This window comes from Sparus aurata, chromosome 13 (assembly GCF_900880675.1).
Source record: "Sparus aurata chromosome 13, fSpaAur1.1, whole genome shotgun sequence".
Classification (NCBI taxonomy): Eukaryota; Metazoa; Chordata; class Actinopteri; order Spariformes; family Sparidae; genus Sparus; species Sparus aurata.
In genome coordinates, this window is record NC_044199.1 from 15,498,715 (window position 1) to 15,515,469 (window position 16,755).

General features: G+C 43.8%; 1 protein-coding gene across 2 annotated transcripts in view; it reads left to right on the forward strand.

Moving 5' to 3' along the window:
- The first annotated feature begins 4,483 nt into the window (after positions 1–4,483).
- spns2 (SPNS lysolipid transporter 2, sphingosine-1-phosphate) overlaps positions 4,484–16,755 on the forward strand; it is a 67,915-nt gene continuing 55,643 nt past the window's right edge. Inside the window, exon 1 of one of the 2 annotated variants that reach the window (XM_030437863.1) lies at positions 4,484–5,070. In XM_030437863.1, the coding sequence (XP_030293723.1) occupies positions 4,839–5,070 (232 nt within the window). In that variant the 5' untranslated portion in view covers positions 4,484–4,838. The remainder of the gene's footprint in view (positions 5,071–16,755) is intronic. The other variant, XM_030437864.1, reaches the window with a different exon arrangement.

The window sequence follows — 16,755 nt, forward strand, 5'->3', positions numbered from 1 at the left end:
TCTGGGTGTTTATTTCCCCGGAATGTCTGGCTCTGCACCTGACTCTCACCTCCAGAGCTGCCCTGCCCTACCCACACAATATTCGACAAATGGCTCTTGCTTTGTTTTGACACAAGACCCCTGGCGGCAGAAATTACACATTGTGCATTTAATTGGGAATGAGAGCCCTGTTGGATGATGTCCCGATCGATTTTTTGCTAAATCAAACTGCACCTACCAGGGATGCCCCCTCATCACACTCATCTCACATAAACTCACACAAAGAAATCTGTACTCGAGATAAATCGACATCTCCCCAGCTTTTCTTTCTCAGCTTCACACCTTTGTTTTCTAATTCATTCAGCGTTTTCTTGGTTCACATTTAGAAAAATCCCTCCCTGCGATATATAGTTGATTCCTGTCTTGGCAAAGTCAAACTAGCTCTGTGCGCACAATGGGATGGTGGAACAATTAGCTGGAGATGTTTTGGCTCCTTTCTGACAGAACGCAGATGGCACAGAAGCACTCATCTGCATGCAGAGTTGGACCTTTCCCAGCCATTCAGGAGCAGATCATTTTCCCTTTGCAGGCACACGGTGATCTTACAACAGAAGCTCATCTTATCAAAAGTCATCCCATTGAAAATTCAGTGAGGTGTGAAGGGTTAGCAATAGCTCACATCAGACGACAACACAATGTGCAGTGTTATAAGGCACTGTCACCTTCCTCAGTGGTATTAAAGTCATTATTGTACAAGTTAAGAAGTCTGCAGTAGCATTGATACAGATAGTTGCATCAAACTCTGACCCTGCAGGAGTTTAAGGCTTTCTATATCTTCTCTAGATTATAAAGAAGTTAGGGACAGCGATGGGTGTAAGAAAAGTACAGAAACCGCTGAAACTGTCAGCACTAAGCCAGTTGCATTGTGTTTATCCTTTCTGATGTTTATTCTGTGACCGCTAGGAATGCCACAGACAAACATGTCCAAAAAGTAGGATTCGTGCAGCATTACTGCTCCATTCTGCTTTGACTGCTGTGCCCTTGAGTCGAAGATTGTTTGTGAAACAAAAATCGATTGCAAGTAAAGTTGACTTCATTGTTCTCAGGCAACAATTTCACTCCTTTAAATTTAGTCTTTTTTAAAAATAAAAAATAAAAAATGCATTTTTCTGGCCATAAATGATTTTCAATGAGAACATTTTGTTGCCAAACTCTTTCAGAACTTTCCCAGACAAAGTGACATTTAGGCTGGAGTGAATATTCAGTGCTCTACTGGGTCTTCTATTCTCATGAGTGATAGATAACTTTTCTAAACTGCTGCCATTAAAATGATTAGCTATTTTCACTGTCATCTGCTGACTGTTTAAACAATAAATGCTGCTGTCTAGCGTAAACGTCTCCCAAATGTGTGCAGTGATGAGATGGAGATTTCTTAGTAGGTGGGGCTCAGACAGATGGTCTGACGAAAAATCATTTGCCCTGATATGTATTAATATGTAGAGTTCTCATAAATAACTTTCTTTTGTTTGCTGTGGGCTCAAAGTCACAATATTTATTTCCCAGAAGCTATTGGCCTCATTGCTCAGCACATCTCCATGCATGCTGCAAACCACAGATGGTCGAATATCATCCCTTTGGCTTATTGGATCACTAAAATGTGGGGGGATTCCTTCATTTAAGAATATAAATGAATATCAAAATGCAGGTATATAGGAAGGCATGGTTTAATCATCAACAGATAATAAAACATTTGCGCATTGGTTAATTATTTTTGAAACTTGTGTGTCACAGTGTGTTTTTCATTCATATGACTCTAATTATTTTCGTCATAATTGCGTGGGTTGGAAAAATTTTATTCAGAATAAACTTTTGTGACATCACGTCTGATATCCGCCCCCACACGACCAGCTCCAAGGGATTTTAGGACCCCACTGAAACTCTTATTTCTCCTTTCTGCTTGATGGAACAATGGAGTGACGTGAGTGTGGTCAAACTCCAATTCCCACCATTTACAATCACAGCATGCACCTAAAAGTGTCTGTCTTCCTGGGGGTCATATTCAAAACAAATATGTGTTACATCTATTACATCTATTATTAATATTTAGGTTACACTGTGTACAGTGGTGTAGTTACAACATCAACCGTGCAAACTACAAGAGAGCAATAGGCTATGAAAACACATTCAAAGAGAATGCGAAATAAATGGGTTGAGTAAAATCATAATCTAATTTCATTTTTTAAAAAAAGCACTTGCACTTCTGTGTGAGCTCACTGCTTGTGGTGGGAAAGCCCAGTGACCAGTGAAATGTTATTCCCACACACTTTGATGGCAGTTCCCGTACACCTGACCACAGCAATGTCTTCACAAAAGCAATCAGACGGTTCCTTTATACAGCAGACGTGTTTCCTCTAAACACGCTAATTTAACTCAGTCCACAATATGAATATGCATCTTCAGTTAGTTCTGTTATTTATCGAGTCATGTATACAAGCATCCACCTCACATGGGCTTATTTAGAAACGTCTCACATTACACTGCAAGCAAACAACTTGCCCTCAGTCTCATGCTCTTCAACCAAAATCTGCCTCAAAGACGTTCTCCTATATATATATGTATATATATAATCATCCATCCAGTAGAATTAATCCTAAATGAAGGACAAGCCTAACAAAGTCTTTCCTCCTAATGGACACCAGTAAAGTTGCTTTACTGCTGTGGTAATGCACTGTCACATCTTTGACTTTTACTTTAATTCCTCACATAAGGACCTTCAATGTAGTTGTTTTTCGTGATCCTGCAGATGTGCTAATGACTTTGTGCTCCTAGCAGTTGTGGAAAGTTATTAAGAACAGCTATTCAAGTGCTGTACTTCAGTACAATTTTGAGGTACTTTTTGTCTCAATTTTACGCTACTTTATGCTGGATGAACCTATAACAGTATGTATAGTGGTTAAAATAACCTAGAACTCGACCAGTTGTTACATAAAAATGCTGCTTACATGTTAAAGGTCCAGAGTGTAGTGTAATAATATTCTTAATCATGCTTTCAGTTTTTTTAATGATATATTTATTCATTTTTAGTTTAACAACAAATTATGCTTTCTTGAGCGTATAATCACCTAAAAAGAGCCTTTCGAGCCTTTTATGTGTCCGCCATGTTGAGCTGCCATGTTTTCGTGTTTGTATTTCTCACAGCCACAGGCTAGATGCCATTAAATATTAGTATTGTGTGCTTTTTATAATTATACAACTCTAAAAGGGACCAAATAATTACTTTTACTTCAAGGATATTTTGCTGTTAAAAAAGTTAAAAAGTGAGACCTTGAATGCAGGACTAACAATATTGTTTTATGTAGGCCTAGTTGTACGTAAAGGGGCAATTTGCACTTTTGGAGAATGAATTCAAACTTGGGGTATAATTCAAACTATTTTTTTCCGTAAGTGAGTAAAAGTGGAAAATAAGGTTCCCCAGAACACTGATTAAAACAAGAAAGGTGGCTGGGTCCGCCAGATACTAACAATGTAAAATAGTATGAAATTGTGTTGTCCTTTGAGGTCGGTTTGTTTATTCAGTTTATTCAGTCATGGTAAAGAAAATATTTTATTTAGTTTGTTTAAGCCTTCAAAAAATCAGTCAGAGGAGATATTTCTCTTTTGATTAAAAATCCCTTCCCCACAACTACATAGTCCTCCTTTAAGTTAAAGCTCTGCGTACTTCTTCCACCACTGGCTCAGAGTTACAATCCAGGAGTCATAAGGCATTTTCTCCTGGAGGCCCTAAACTAATTAAAGCCTTTTCTAAAGGCTCACCTCACCTCATCATTTATTATGGAAAACATGACCGCTCACACGGTTAATGACTTGTTTTCAGCGCGGTGCTGTTGTCTTTTCATGACTTTATCCTGTGCATTAGTGATTCACTCATCTTATATCCTCTTACTTATTTGTGTGTTTTTATTTCACTATAGGCAGATAATCTCCTAATCTCATCTCTGAGCACTTGGGTCAACATTGTTTTTAAATGTGCTTTTTATGTGTGGTTGGCCTGACTTTGATCAGAGGCTGTATAGAAGCCACCATTGACAGGGGACCTAAACGAAGACAGATTTGGGGAGACATAATACAGAATATACAAAAAAAAAAATAGAATAAACAACGAATCCAGATAGGTTGTGTATTTGCTAAAAATATGAGCACAGCAGGGGGGCTTCAGCAGCCTCCTCTGATGTCTAAATGTGTCTCTACAACATACTTTACTGACCTACTTCTATTCAGTAGTAATGACATTGGTATTTCTCTCAGTCAGCATCGCCGCAAATGTGATCGATGAATTAAATAAATTAATAAATGGAGTCACACCCACCCACCCGTTTCCCTCCACTGTCAGCCCCCTCCCCTCAAATAACAGAGAGGTTTTTCCAACCGCACCACACTCCGGTTGCAATTCCCCGGCATCCGCAGCACAGTATCAGGTGCGGCTCCATCATTCGCTGCAGGGCCTCACGGGGGGAGGAGTTCTTCAGACAGGTCACACCCCCCTGCACTACACAGCGCTGGGTCCCTCAGAAAAAAAAAATTACTAAGGAGCGCACTGCCGCCCGTCACCGCACACTGCTACAAAAATATGATCCCGAGAAGAGCCGCTCCTGCGCTTCAACACTTGAGACAACAGTTACACTGCGATTAATTTCATCTGAAAATCACAGATCACCGCTCCTTCTTCAACTATTTTCCTCTCTGTCTGTCTCTCTCTCTCTCTCTCTCTCTCTCTCTCTCTCTCTCTCTCTCTGTATATCTATTTCTCTCTCTGTCCCTCTTTCTGTGATTTTTCTGCGCTGGATCTTTCGAGAGAGAAGATGTGTGTGGAGAGCGACGGGTGCGAGATTGAGGGCTGCAGCAGTTCGGATGAGGTGCGCACGCTGTCGGGCAGCATGAGTCCCGGACTGAAATCCAGCCCGGACCTTCACCCGTGCAAGCCGGGCCAGAAATTCCGCGCCGCGCTGCTCAGATGCCGCTCACCGGCTGCCGCCGCCGGGATCCTCAGCTTTGGGAACGTCCTCAATTACATGGATAGGTACACCGTGGCCGGTAAGAACCGACTCCTCTCTTTTTCTGGCAGACTATTACTACGGGCTCGTCTTTATTGGCCGGAGTGATTGCACATGCTTTAATTGCCTGGGAGCTGATTTGTAGAGCTGCCGGCTCACCTCAGCTGAGACGGACGGAACAATGGGCTTGCCTAAGCGCAGTGGCTGATCTGCTACAACCACAAGGCTGTGAGGTGTTGTAGTCTCTATGTTTGTGCGTGTTTGTGTGTGTGTTGTAGTTTAATCCGACAGCCTTCACGTCCTCGCTGTCACCCACGAATAGTGCTTGACATGAGTGATTTCAAACCGGGAGGCTGCTGGACAATTGCAGATCGATCAATTAAGGCGATCAAGTCTCCATCCACGACCCCTCACTACATGCTTTCGCACTGTGCGCGTTTGTGTGCGTGTGTGAGTGCGCGCGTGTGTGTCCGCGTGTGTGACATGTCGCTGTGGGCTCATCTGTCACCCCTGCTTCAGCGACCGCAAAATGAGAAAGATGGGGAGAAGGAGGGAGCGCATCAGTGTGAAGGATCAGTCATTAGTTTGTTTCTGGGAGCGATATAGTCCAGCGTTGTGTGCGGCAGCAGCAGCAGCAGCAGCAGCGTGTGTGTGTGTGTGTGTGTGTGTGTGAGATGCTGCGATGGGGCCATGTGCTGTTAATCCTCCTCAAGTGTCCGCATTTTGCTCACTATAGCTGAGAGTCGGAGCGTAGTTTGGTAAAGCTGAACACTGTGTACAGATGGAAAATCACGCCTGGAGTGTTGGAGTGTGTGTTAATGTGAGAAGTGCATTTATTTGATAGGATTTCGTCTAATTGTGGAAGTGATGGCCTACATTAATTGGTTGTGACTAAAATGGCAGAATATGAATTAGATGTGTGTATATATATTACATCCATATATTGTAAGGCAGAATCACAGTATTACAATCGTTCATTTGATAGTCTCACACAGTGTTTCTGTCAACCTCCTTTGCTGATCTTGATGTAATTATTGCTTCATTATCCTGGATTCAGCCTAAAGCAAGAACCTATAATGAACAAAATGTGACACTGATGCCGCGAGATCAACATCTTAACCTCTTCTTATGTTCACCAATATTTTTGGCTTGCTGGATGTCTCATTCGAGCTGCTTAGCAAGGCTTGCACGCAGGACTGAGTGGCAGTGAATGGGTTAAAGATAATGCTGCAGCATGGAGAATGGAGGGAAGTGTGTTCTTCAGGATAGTGGGCTCTTCTGTACAAAGGAGAGCCGTCCTGGTTAAAGTGCAAGTGTCTGCCGTTGCTGTTAATGACTTACCTGTGTGAAACTTGGACATGAGACTGCATCCTTTTATTACCCCACACTTCACAATTATCGAACGTGTAAGGGACAATGCGCAGTCTTGGAGAGGAAATTCAAACTCAGAATTTTAATATTTACTATCTTAATGATGCAATAATACCGACTCAGAAATGTTTGTTTTCCGTAAGTGGATAAGCAAGCTGTTCTCAGTCCCCAGAACACTGTTTGAAGCTGGAAAGGTGGCAGGGCACATATCAACAAATTAAAACAACAGCAAACCCTTTTTGGACAAAATGTGTCTGACTTCGCTCTGTAGCCCCCTGGCACAAAGCAGGAGTGGCTAATCCAAACAGAACAATGTGTACACTTAAGTAGCCACATGCCTCTGGCTCATCATCCTGAAGGCTTCAGGTCCAGTCTGTCGACTGTGAAGCCTCGGAGTGCCTGAATGCTCATTACAGCGAGGAAGCTTTAGAAGCCTGACCCAACTGCCACACCAAGAATGCGTTGATGTGTGCCATATCTAATCTTAACATCTTCAAGCACCACTCAGGCACAGCAGATAGACTGAAGAGCTACATCCTCATCCTCACTCATGGATGAGTCAATCTCCTCTCCTACAGTACAGTAGCGATTTTGTGCTTCTGTCTCCTTCACACCTCCTTGTGCTTTGATCAGAGGAAAGCCCCTCATTAAGGGGCCCCAAAACAACTCCATCCTCCTCCGTCCTCTCCGTCAGGATCCTATCACCACCGTCTCTGAGTTGCAGGGCAGAGAATCCCTTGGTGGACCTCGGAGCTGCACTTGTGCTGTGACAGGAGGACGAGGGAGTGAGGAGAGATGAGGGGAAAGTGGGAAAGGGGAGGGAGGAGGGGGCTTGGTTGCAGCATCTTGGGCTAGCCCTTGTGGGGCGTGCTCATGCGGTGCCACCTAAACGCTGCTGGACTGTTTTGTATTATGCATGGGCAGCATGTGCGCGGGATCCTCACACAGGATGAGGACCAGCGACAACCGACACCACACATACACACAGTATATGAAGCATGAGCTGATCTGTTCTCCCTCCTGCTTCCATCTCTCTCCTCTCCTCTCCTCTCCTCTCCTCACCTCTCCTCTCCTCTTCACTCCCCTCCCTTCCCCTCCTCTCCTCTCCTCTCCTCTCCTCTCCTGCTGGGTGAGCTATATTGCAGTAGTAATTAGGTGGTGTGAGCAGCGCATGTGTGTCGGTTGCAGAGTGTTTCCTCCAAGTGTGTGTGTGTGTGTGTGTGTGTGTGTGTGTGTGTGTGTGTGTGTGTGTGTGTGTGTGTGTGTGTGTGTGGAGGGGGATGTAACATGGAGCAGTATGATGTATCCGTATAGCGACGGTGACGTGCTGATGGAGTGGATTGCTGATGAATCCACATAAAAATCTGGACATTTAGCTTAAAGTTAATGTCTTTCATATGCAATTCTGAGCTTACGGCCGAGTGAAACCAACCACCTCCTTAGCTTTTCTCCCTCTCATTCAGTAGCAGGTACCCAAAGCACATCCCAACTCATAGATCTTAATGTCAATTAAGCGAGCATGAGCGCACACCCGCAGAAAACACACAGTGAATGAGAGAGGGGAGTAGCGAGGGGAGGGGCCGGGCTGCTGCAGTGGCAGGCAGGCAGTCAGGGAGGGAAGTGGACGCAGAATGCATGCAGCGCCGAGATCTGCCCGACGTCAAAAGGCCTTTGTACCAACGGCCATTACTGTAGTGTGTGTGGATCACTAAAGCATTGTCACAGAGACAGAGGGCGACCATTCCAGACACCGGGGCTATTCTGCTCCACAACAATGATGGGAAAATTGCACCCGGCAACGCACAGCAGCCTGGTCAAAGACTTAGATCTTTCTGTTAATTCCCAGTGTCAGAGGTGAAGCCACACACACGCAGACACACATAAACAAAACACCACATAATCACAAACTCTTCTGATTCCAGCACTTGACTCATCCAAGACGATGGCTAGAACCACAAAAGAAGGGAGAACTCACAATGGAGCTTGTTTTGTTCTGGCTTTGATAGATGTGCTGCCAATTTGTTTTTTTTACAAGACTTGCATATTTAATACCGTTTGGGAGGAGGGACGGCTTCAAAACAAAGTAATTGTGCAGGCCTTGAGACTCGAGCTGCTGGGTGGCATGTTTATGATCTCAGTGTGGAATTAGACTGCGTGAAAAATTGTCATCCACTGAGAAACTTTGAGTCCGGGAGAGAAATCCACTGTAATTCAGGCAAACTAATACATGAACTTTTCAACTTTTCCATGATGCATGGAGAATATCTGTTTCACTCTTGTCATGCAGTGTGTTCAGCTGGGGATCATCAAAAGGCCACATTTCTGCAATTTCAGTTCTCTGTGTTGTAGAACTGGCAAAGAGGCCGTGATCTGTTTTTTGTCGAGCACACTTATGCACCAAGTGTAAGTGTGAACAGGCACAAAGGAGACCAGTATTGAGTTTAAAGGGTGCTGAACAGGAGGAGGGTGTGACAGACAGCCCCTGAGTGACTCGTACTTTAGGCTCAGCTGTTCAGCCGATGGGTCAGACCTGACCTGGTGCGCTCCTTCAGAAGCCCGTGCTTGTTTTTACGACTGTCTGCAATGCAGACAGGGCAGAAATGGGGCAATGTCTGAGGGTGTCCGGATGAGATATGCAAGGGAGTGAGACGGAGACAAGATTGGAGTGGAGGCCGGAGCGGCGCTGGATGAGTTACGATGCCCCTTTTGGGTCACTTTGTGTGTTACCGTTGGAGGCAGCCATTTAATCCACATCCACTTATATTCCATTTGCTTTTTAGAGTGCATAAGAGCTCTGAGATTTAGAGGGCCACTATGTTTAATTTAATTTGAGGTGGCTTTGAAACCTTAAATCCTGTTGTTGGTCTCTCTGTAGTCCCACAGCAGACAGTCCAAGCTCCTCGACAGATTATCATAAAGAAGGGATTAAGTGTTTTTTTTTTTCTTCAGAGAATATGAGGTTATGCGTGGCAGACACTCAGCACTTAAAGTTATTTGCTTTGTAAGTAAGTAAACCCTGGTGTGTGTTAACTCCAGCAACCCCCCAGTGTGCACCCAGAATCATCCACCTCTCAGCCAGCGGAGGAGCAGTTTGGGGGTTACGGTCTGCAGCCTAATCTGTACTGATCAGAAATGTTGGGGAGCTGCAGATTAGCTCTCCCTCCAGTCACCTTAAGTCTAGTCGTCTCTGTCAAGCTGTCATTCCAGGAATACCCCAAAACAGGGTCGCATCCCATTGGACAGGTGCAGGACCCCTTGCATGTGAACTCTTGGCATCTACAGACACAGATGACCGCGGGGTCATAATCCTCTTAAGGCAAGCTCTTTGTCACACTGTAGGAAAGATGGACCAATCCATCCAGTCTGACAGGCTATGCAGATTAATTCCTCATAGTTCTGTCCAGTTCCTTTGTGGCGACTCATTATCACTGTCCACCAAGCCTGGGGCGTTCCTCCGCATTAGCATTTCCTCACGGGGTGAACGCTGAGCATATTTTCTGTCTTCTTTGTGTTTTCTTGTCAGTTGTCACAAAATAAAACGCCCTTTTTTGGGTGGAAGTGCACAACATGCTTGAGAGTGCAGCACTTTCAGTTCCACAGAGGCTGGAAGAGAGGAGAAGTGAAGACAGTGGAGGTGTCTGTCAGGGGGGGGATCCAGGGATAAATCAAATTCTACTCGAGTATAAAGTAGATTACCGTGTTGAATGTTGAAATTCCCTGTGACATTTCTCTGGCGGAAGCGAGTCGCTGCAGATCTTCTCTGTTACACGGAGCGCTGCAGTGGAATACATCAGGATTAGACGTACAGGAAGTGTCTCCTCACTGCCACACTGTGAGAGAGGCTGTGTGGGCCACGCTCGGGTTGCTCTGGGGTTTAGCGCGGGGTTGTCTCACCCTTCACTCTTCTCCCTGTTTCACCCTCTCTTGTTTAATAGCGCTCACATTAAAGGTCCCCAAACAACAGCCGAGCCATTAAAAAGATGGAAGGGCCTCTGGTAATTTACTTTATGGGGCTGCTGCCTTTTTCTTACCACGCCTTTTCCATCCTGTGTCGAGCTGCTTTGAATTAGACGAAAGGACGCTGTACAGTGTGAAACGTCTCTCTGAAAGGCAACGTCATCGCGTCTGCACTTTTTTTTTATAACACGTGTCAACATCTTTCAAAATCTGTTGAAAGCAAAATATTGACACTCCTCAACAGATGTTACACGGAGTCATTAACAATTACATGATATGTGACCGAGTGGACTTTTCCAGACCGGCTTCCCACAGATATCCCACTGATCCCTTTATGTCTATATCCTGGCGTGCCAGTCCCACTGCTGTGAGAAAACAGTCTGTGTGTTCCTTAGGCTCCGATTTAGCCGACGTCTGTAATAGTAACCGATGGAATTAGACGTAGCTCCTTCCTCTGCCAGTGCAGGCCCTTTCATGTGGCTATTCCAGATTTTACCATCATGCAGACACACTTCCCTCGCAGCAGCTCTCACCCTGTGACCCCCCCCCCCCCAACTCCCCGGGCCATGAAAGCACCGTTTCATGGACCCCGCTGATGGTCACTTCGTTGACTCTTCTCCTCTGTACAGCTGTTGTTTTGGCATCACCCCAAACTGCATCCTTCCATCACTCATCACAGGCACGATGAGGCCATTACATTTGCCGCATTCTGGAGAGGATATTTATACTCATGATATAGACCAGAGGTTTTCTAACTGTGAGTAGGAGAGGAAGGAGCAGACAGAGAGATGTGAGTGCGGTGAGAGGGTCAGGTGTCTTTAGAAGAACAGGAATCTCATTATTATATATTGTAGGGCTGTTCCGAAGATGAATTTTTTACGTTCTGTTAAGGCTTTTGAATGGAGCTACAAATGTCTTTCATCATCACCTCAAAAACCTGTTTTTTAAATCTTTAGTTCGAAATAATAAGTGATTCACTGGATTGGATGACTCAGTCTTTTATTAATTAAATCAGCTTTCTTTAATGAATATAACCAAACTGGTGATTTCTTTGACACCCACAGTCGCTAGTAGGAAAAGGATGATATCTTGATGCAGCACCGAGCGGCAAGTGAATGTACATGCACTTTATGATCTTTTTTGTGTTCAGCAACTCACGTAATTTACTTAAATGAGACCTATTGTGTTTGTTTTGTTTTCACCTACACTGTTTTATATAGGTTCCTTTGCATGTAAAAGGTCTTGAAAGTTAACAAAACCGCACAAACGGGAGATACTCTCTCCCACAGAAAACACGGCTCCTAAAAACATACCGTTTCTGAGGAAAAAGGTACTTAAAACCCTTATTGCATAATTGCCGCAATTTGCATCTTATATTGTACCTCTGTCTGTCATAACTTAGCCAGCTGTCTGTAATTTTGTCTGAGAGTGTCAGACTTTAAACCCCCCCCCCCCTCCACTATGTATTCTTGGAGAACAAAGCCTCACAACATGTCATTAACAAAATCCGATATCAGGCCAGAATCTGAATGGCCGTTTCAACATACAGTGCCTTTCCTTATCATTTAAACTCTTAAGAGGCTCTTATCTTTTACCTCGCAGTGGCTTGATGAGTCAACTTGTAAAAGACCACAGTGCTTGCTCAAGCCTCCTGTTGATCTTTGACATGCGAAGGTGATAATCACTGACCTCTCCTTTGTCATCACAGGAGTGTGTGTGGACAGAAGGACGGGGCGCTCGTATTTCCTTTGGTGTTTGTCCTCCACCTACAAGTTTGCTTTAAGATTACAGCCGCTGAGATAAACATGGCGTTCACTCGGTCCAGTTAGGAGCTTCTAAGACATGTCGGAGTGACAGCGAGATTAATCATGAGCAGAAGCAGAGGGACCCTCCCAAAGACCCGTTCGCAGTCTTCCCCCATGTTAAATAGACCCCCCTCCCTTCCTGTCTCATTATCGAAGAAGATTGTGTTTACCGGGAGAAAGAGCTGAAAGTCGTGTCCTAACGCAGGAGACGGCAAGATTGCAGGAAGGAAGGGGGGAGAATTGGGATGCGCTGAGCCCTTTGCTGTGTTTGACACGCTGTCAAATAAGAGCTCATCCACGCTTAAGAAACGTGATAGGAAAAAAATGTGCTTTCCCCACTCCCCGCATTCCGACTCCTCTGATTATCACATCAAATTATAATAGGGTATGGTTAAGATGCAGTGTTAAAATGAAAATACATAGGTTTTCAGACCCAATCTGCATTATATGGTAAAACAATAAAATATATTACTATATTTTGACAGATATAACAGTGACGTGATTCGCTAATTATGGGAATGATCATTTTTACATCACAATTTTCATTTTCAAGTCATGATGGCATCACCTATGTTTGGGTCAAAACAACAATATTATTATGCTTTAATCTCCAGTTAAATGGTAAAAAACAAATTTTTTTGTTTGTCAGACAACTACTTTTTCACTTCTCACACTACACTGGGCATTTCCCTTTCCTCCAGCCACCCCAAACACGCTGCGACATACTCATCCGTTTCAACACACTCACCAGGAGACATTTTCAAAAAAAAAAAAAAGGAGAACAAAACAAAGCAACAAAAACAAGTGAAATGTCTGTGTTTTGAAGGTCATGCCCAAACGTTCCCCTGAGCCCTGTGCTTTGGCTGAGACCCCTGTTACATGAAGAAATGGAAATAGAATAATCCATTTCTCAAACGCACACACACTCACAGACGCTGAATATTGATCAACAGAACAGCAGCTTGGAATTTGTTACAAGTGATGAAACCGAAATGTCCTGAGACACCCTGAAATTGGATTTTTTTTTTTCTCGGACACATTAACAAGTTGCTCTTGAGAGGATTGGACTTTAATATTGACCCGCCTGCAGCAGGAGTCACAAGCAGCAGTTGTGAAAGGCGACCTGCAGCTAGCAGGCATATTAGCTCTCGGCCGCTGGAAGCTCTCACAGCTGCTAGAATAATATTTACAGTGCTTATTTACAGCAGCCGTGTGTTTGAAAAGCCTTCCTTCTTTGGGAGAAATTTAATCTGTTCCCCCCCATTTACATGTGATGGAGTAAATAACAGAGCCCGGTTGGAGGGATTATGCAATCGTTTATATCCACCAATCAGCACCGGGATACGTTCTCGGGTCGTGTGCGTTTGTTTCGTGCACGTCCCCTCACATGTTTCATCGGCTCTTATTTTGATTTCATTTGTGGATATCTGTCATGTTGTCAGAGCAAGATGAGATTGCAGGGGGGATTTTCATTACTGTGTTTGGCGTATGCGTTACCGTGCTTGTGGGAACAACCGGGGGTTGAATGAGGGCACTGACCTCTGTCAAAGACTTGCTGTTAATGCCTTGGGTCAGAGGTGGATACGCACACAAACACACACACACACACACACACACACACACACACACACACACACACAAGCACACACACAGACCTTAGTTTGTTTTTCTGCTGCAACAGTTCACACTTAGGGTTGAATTCCTCTGAGAATGTGTCATTGGTTTTGTGTTTCCGAGACGTTGGTGATGTCCCAGAGACAACAAAATGTACAGGTATTAAACTCTGGCAGTTTTGCACATTAGCGTGTGTTTACAGGTTTTGTTGAGGACTACTGTGTATGTGGATAAACGTAGTATAAAGCCGTTTGTGGCTCCAGAGGGAGATGCATTTGAGGGCCTGGTGGCTACATTACCCACAATGCAACTCAGCTATTGATTGATATCACTGGAGGGGATTTATCAGATTACATGCCCCTTCTTCTGGAGCCACAAAAGACTTTGTGCTACATTTTTCCCGCATGCATTAGTACTCCTGAAGACCTGTAAACACACTTTAATGTGTATAATTGGTGGCGTTACCCTTTAAAGTTAATGTTGGACTGTAATCAGGCAGACACATGTTATCTTTCCAATCAGTCCAGCCTGTCATTTAGATTCGGGCTAATTTTCACAGTGCACAAGAAGGCAAATAGGCGTTTGCATCTGTTTTGTTTTTCAATGGGAGACAATGACAGCCTGGATGTTCCTGTTTGTTTCTGCAGTGCAGTTGTACACCAGAATGCTCGGTTACACCTCACTGCCCAGGGAGGGTTATTACAGAGCTGTTTTGATTCTTCAGCACCATAAATGTTTACCCCCTTGTGTTTAAATAGACAAATCTGCAAGGCAGCATGTCACCACAACCACTTCGGAAATGCTTACATTTCGATTGCATGTATTTATATCGCTAAGAACATTATACATCAGGCTGAATCTGTTAACTGAATGTGGTAGCTGTGGCATGATGGTGCTTTTTCCTACACGACCTAGATGTTCAGTGATGTTTAGGCGGCAGCCTACTGCAGCGGCTCATGTTGTCATTCTGGTTGTCGATGGAATTATACGCATATTTCTAAGCATAATTGACTGACTGATGAGTGTGCATATGGCCCGAGGCTGTGTGCTGTAGGTATGTGGGCTGTTCTTTAATAAAGCCGCCTGGTATGTGGAGGAAGTCAGAGATGAACTCACAAGATGCCTCGGTGTGTTTTTCCCACGCTAAGAAGAACTGATACTCACCTCACGATTAACAAACATGATCATAAAGTTATCGAGTTCACTTTTGGGAACGGGGGTTGCATATTTTTTATGGTGTAAAGCGAGTTCAAACACACTGTCAGCTAAATCACACTGTGTTTAATAATGATTTCCTTCTTGAGGCCCTTAGAGATTTAAACCGGGCCTCTGAGGTCATTTCTCATAAGTTTGTGCAAAAGGGACATATTTGGGTTTCTGAGTGTTTGATGAAACAGCAGAGGAGGTAACGAGATGCATATCTAATTCATGAGACAATGAAAGATGAACCTCAACTAAACTGTCCTCCCATAAGCGGGATGAAATTGGGTTGGGAACGAGTGGCTTCCCCCCCTAGATGAAGACTCAGTGTGAGAGTGGCATTGTCCGGATTGGTTTTGAGTGGTGTTGTGTGTACAGCTGTAGAGAGGTCACCTTGACAGCATCTCAGAAGGAAAATGCTTTTATATGTCTGATTGGTCTTCTCGCCGGCTGTAGGCATGATGGGAACAAAAACATGTCAGACATTCACATTTATACATTATAAACTCCCATGGGTCGTTATAGCGTTAGCTGTAAAGTTACACACATTGCAGTACGCACACAGTATGTAGGAGTTACAGATACATCCCATGAGTTACAGCCCAAACGGAGTAGTCGTGGCCGCCTTGGAGAATTGCGGTTGATCTGTGGGAGCAGAAACAAAGTCATTTATGACGGATGTTATCACTGTGCACATAAAGGCTAAATATGGCAGAGTGCCCTTCCTTGATTCATTAGTCATACTTAGCCTCCGCACGATCCAGACGCACAGCCTAGCAAACAAAATGGACGGTAAATTGCATGGCAGAGATGTGGCGATATCTCAGTGCCAGAATCAATAAAAACCCGGGCCACATTTATTACACACTGACTGACTGTTGATGGGATCTCAGTGGTCCGTGGCAGTACTATAGTAGATAATCCCAAAGAGAGGGGCTGCAACTAATGGTTATTTTCTGTGTCGATTAACATGTTGATGATTAACCAGAAGATATGCACATTTAAAAAAACTGGAATCACATAATCTTGACTTTTCTAATTTAGTAGATATCATCTAATCAACTAAATCAATAATTTTTGCGTTCCTATGTCAAATTTCTATTTCTACATAAATCTAAAGAAAAATGTAGTGTTTCCAATGGGATATTTAGCAGACAAATTTATGTATTATTCATTTATTTCAATTTTCACCCATTTCTATATATTGCACACAATAAATAAGACTTTTGTTGTGAAAAAAATACTGGGCCCCGACATCCCTTGAATTCTCCATTTTGTGAAGCCTAAGCACAGTGATTATCCAGAGAAGATGCTGCACTGAAGCAGTTTGATGCTAAATTGAGCTGAAAATACAACTCTTCGCCAATATTCCCATCTTTTCATCACGGCTGCGGGTCACGTTGCACCATCTCTTCATGGAGAAACAACGCAGAGGTCTAGACGGTACGTTTGACAGCCTGTGGACATTTTAGCGTCAAGCTTTACAGCTCACGCTGTGACTGAATCAAGGAGAAGTCAGAAGAAGAAGATGAGTCAGTTGTCAAGCTGAGAGCGCAGGAAAATATTCTTTTAACAGTAGATGGGCAGGTATCAAGTATTTAAATGCAAATATCAGCAGGATAGTTGAGCACGCTGCTTTACAGTACCTTTGCATAATTAAAGATGTGTCATTAGGTAAGATCATGTTTGAAAGCCAGTCTTGACTGTAGATACAGTTTATGATAATTATACAGCACAATGTTTCAATACCCCCGACGGTGGATTCCCCACATCTGCAT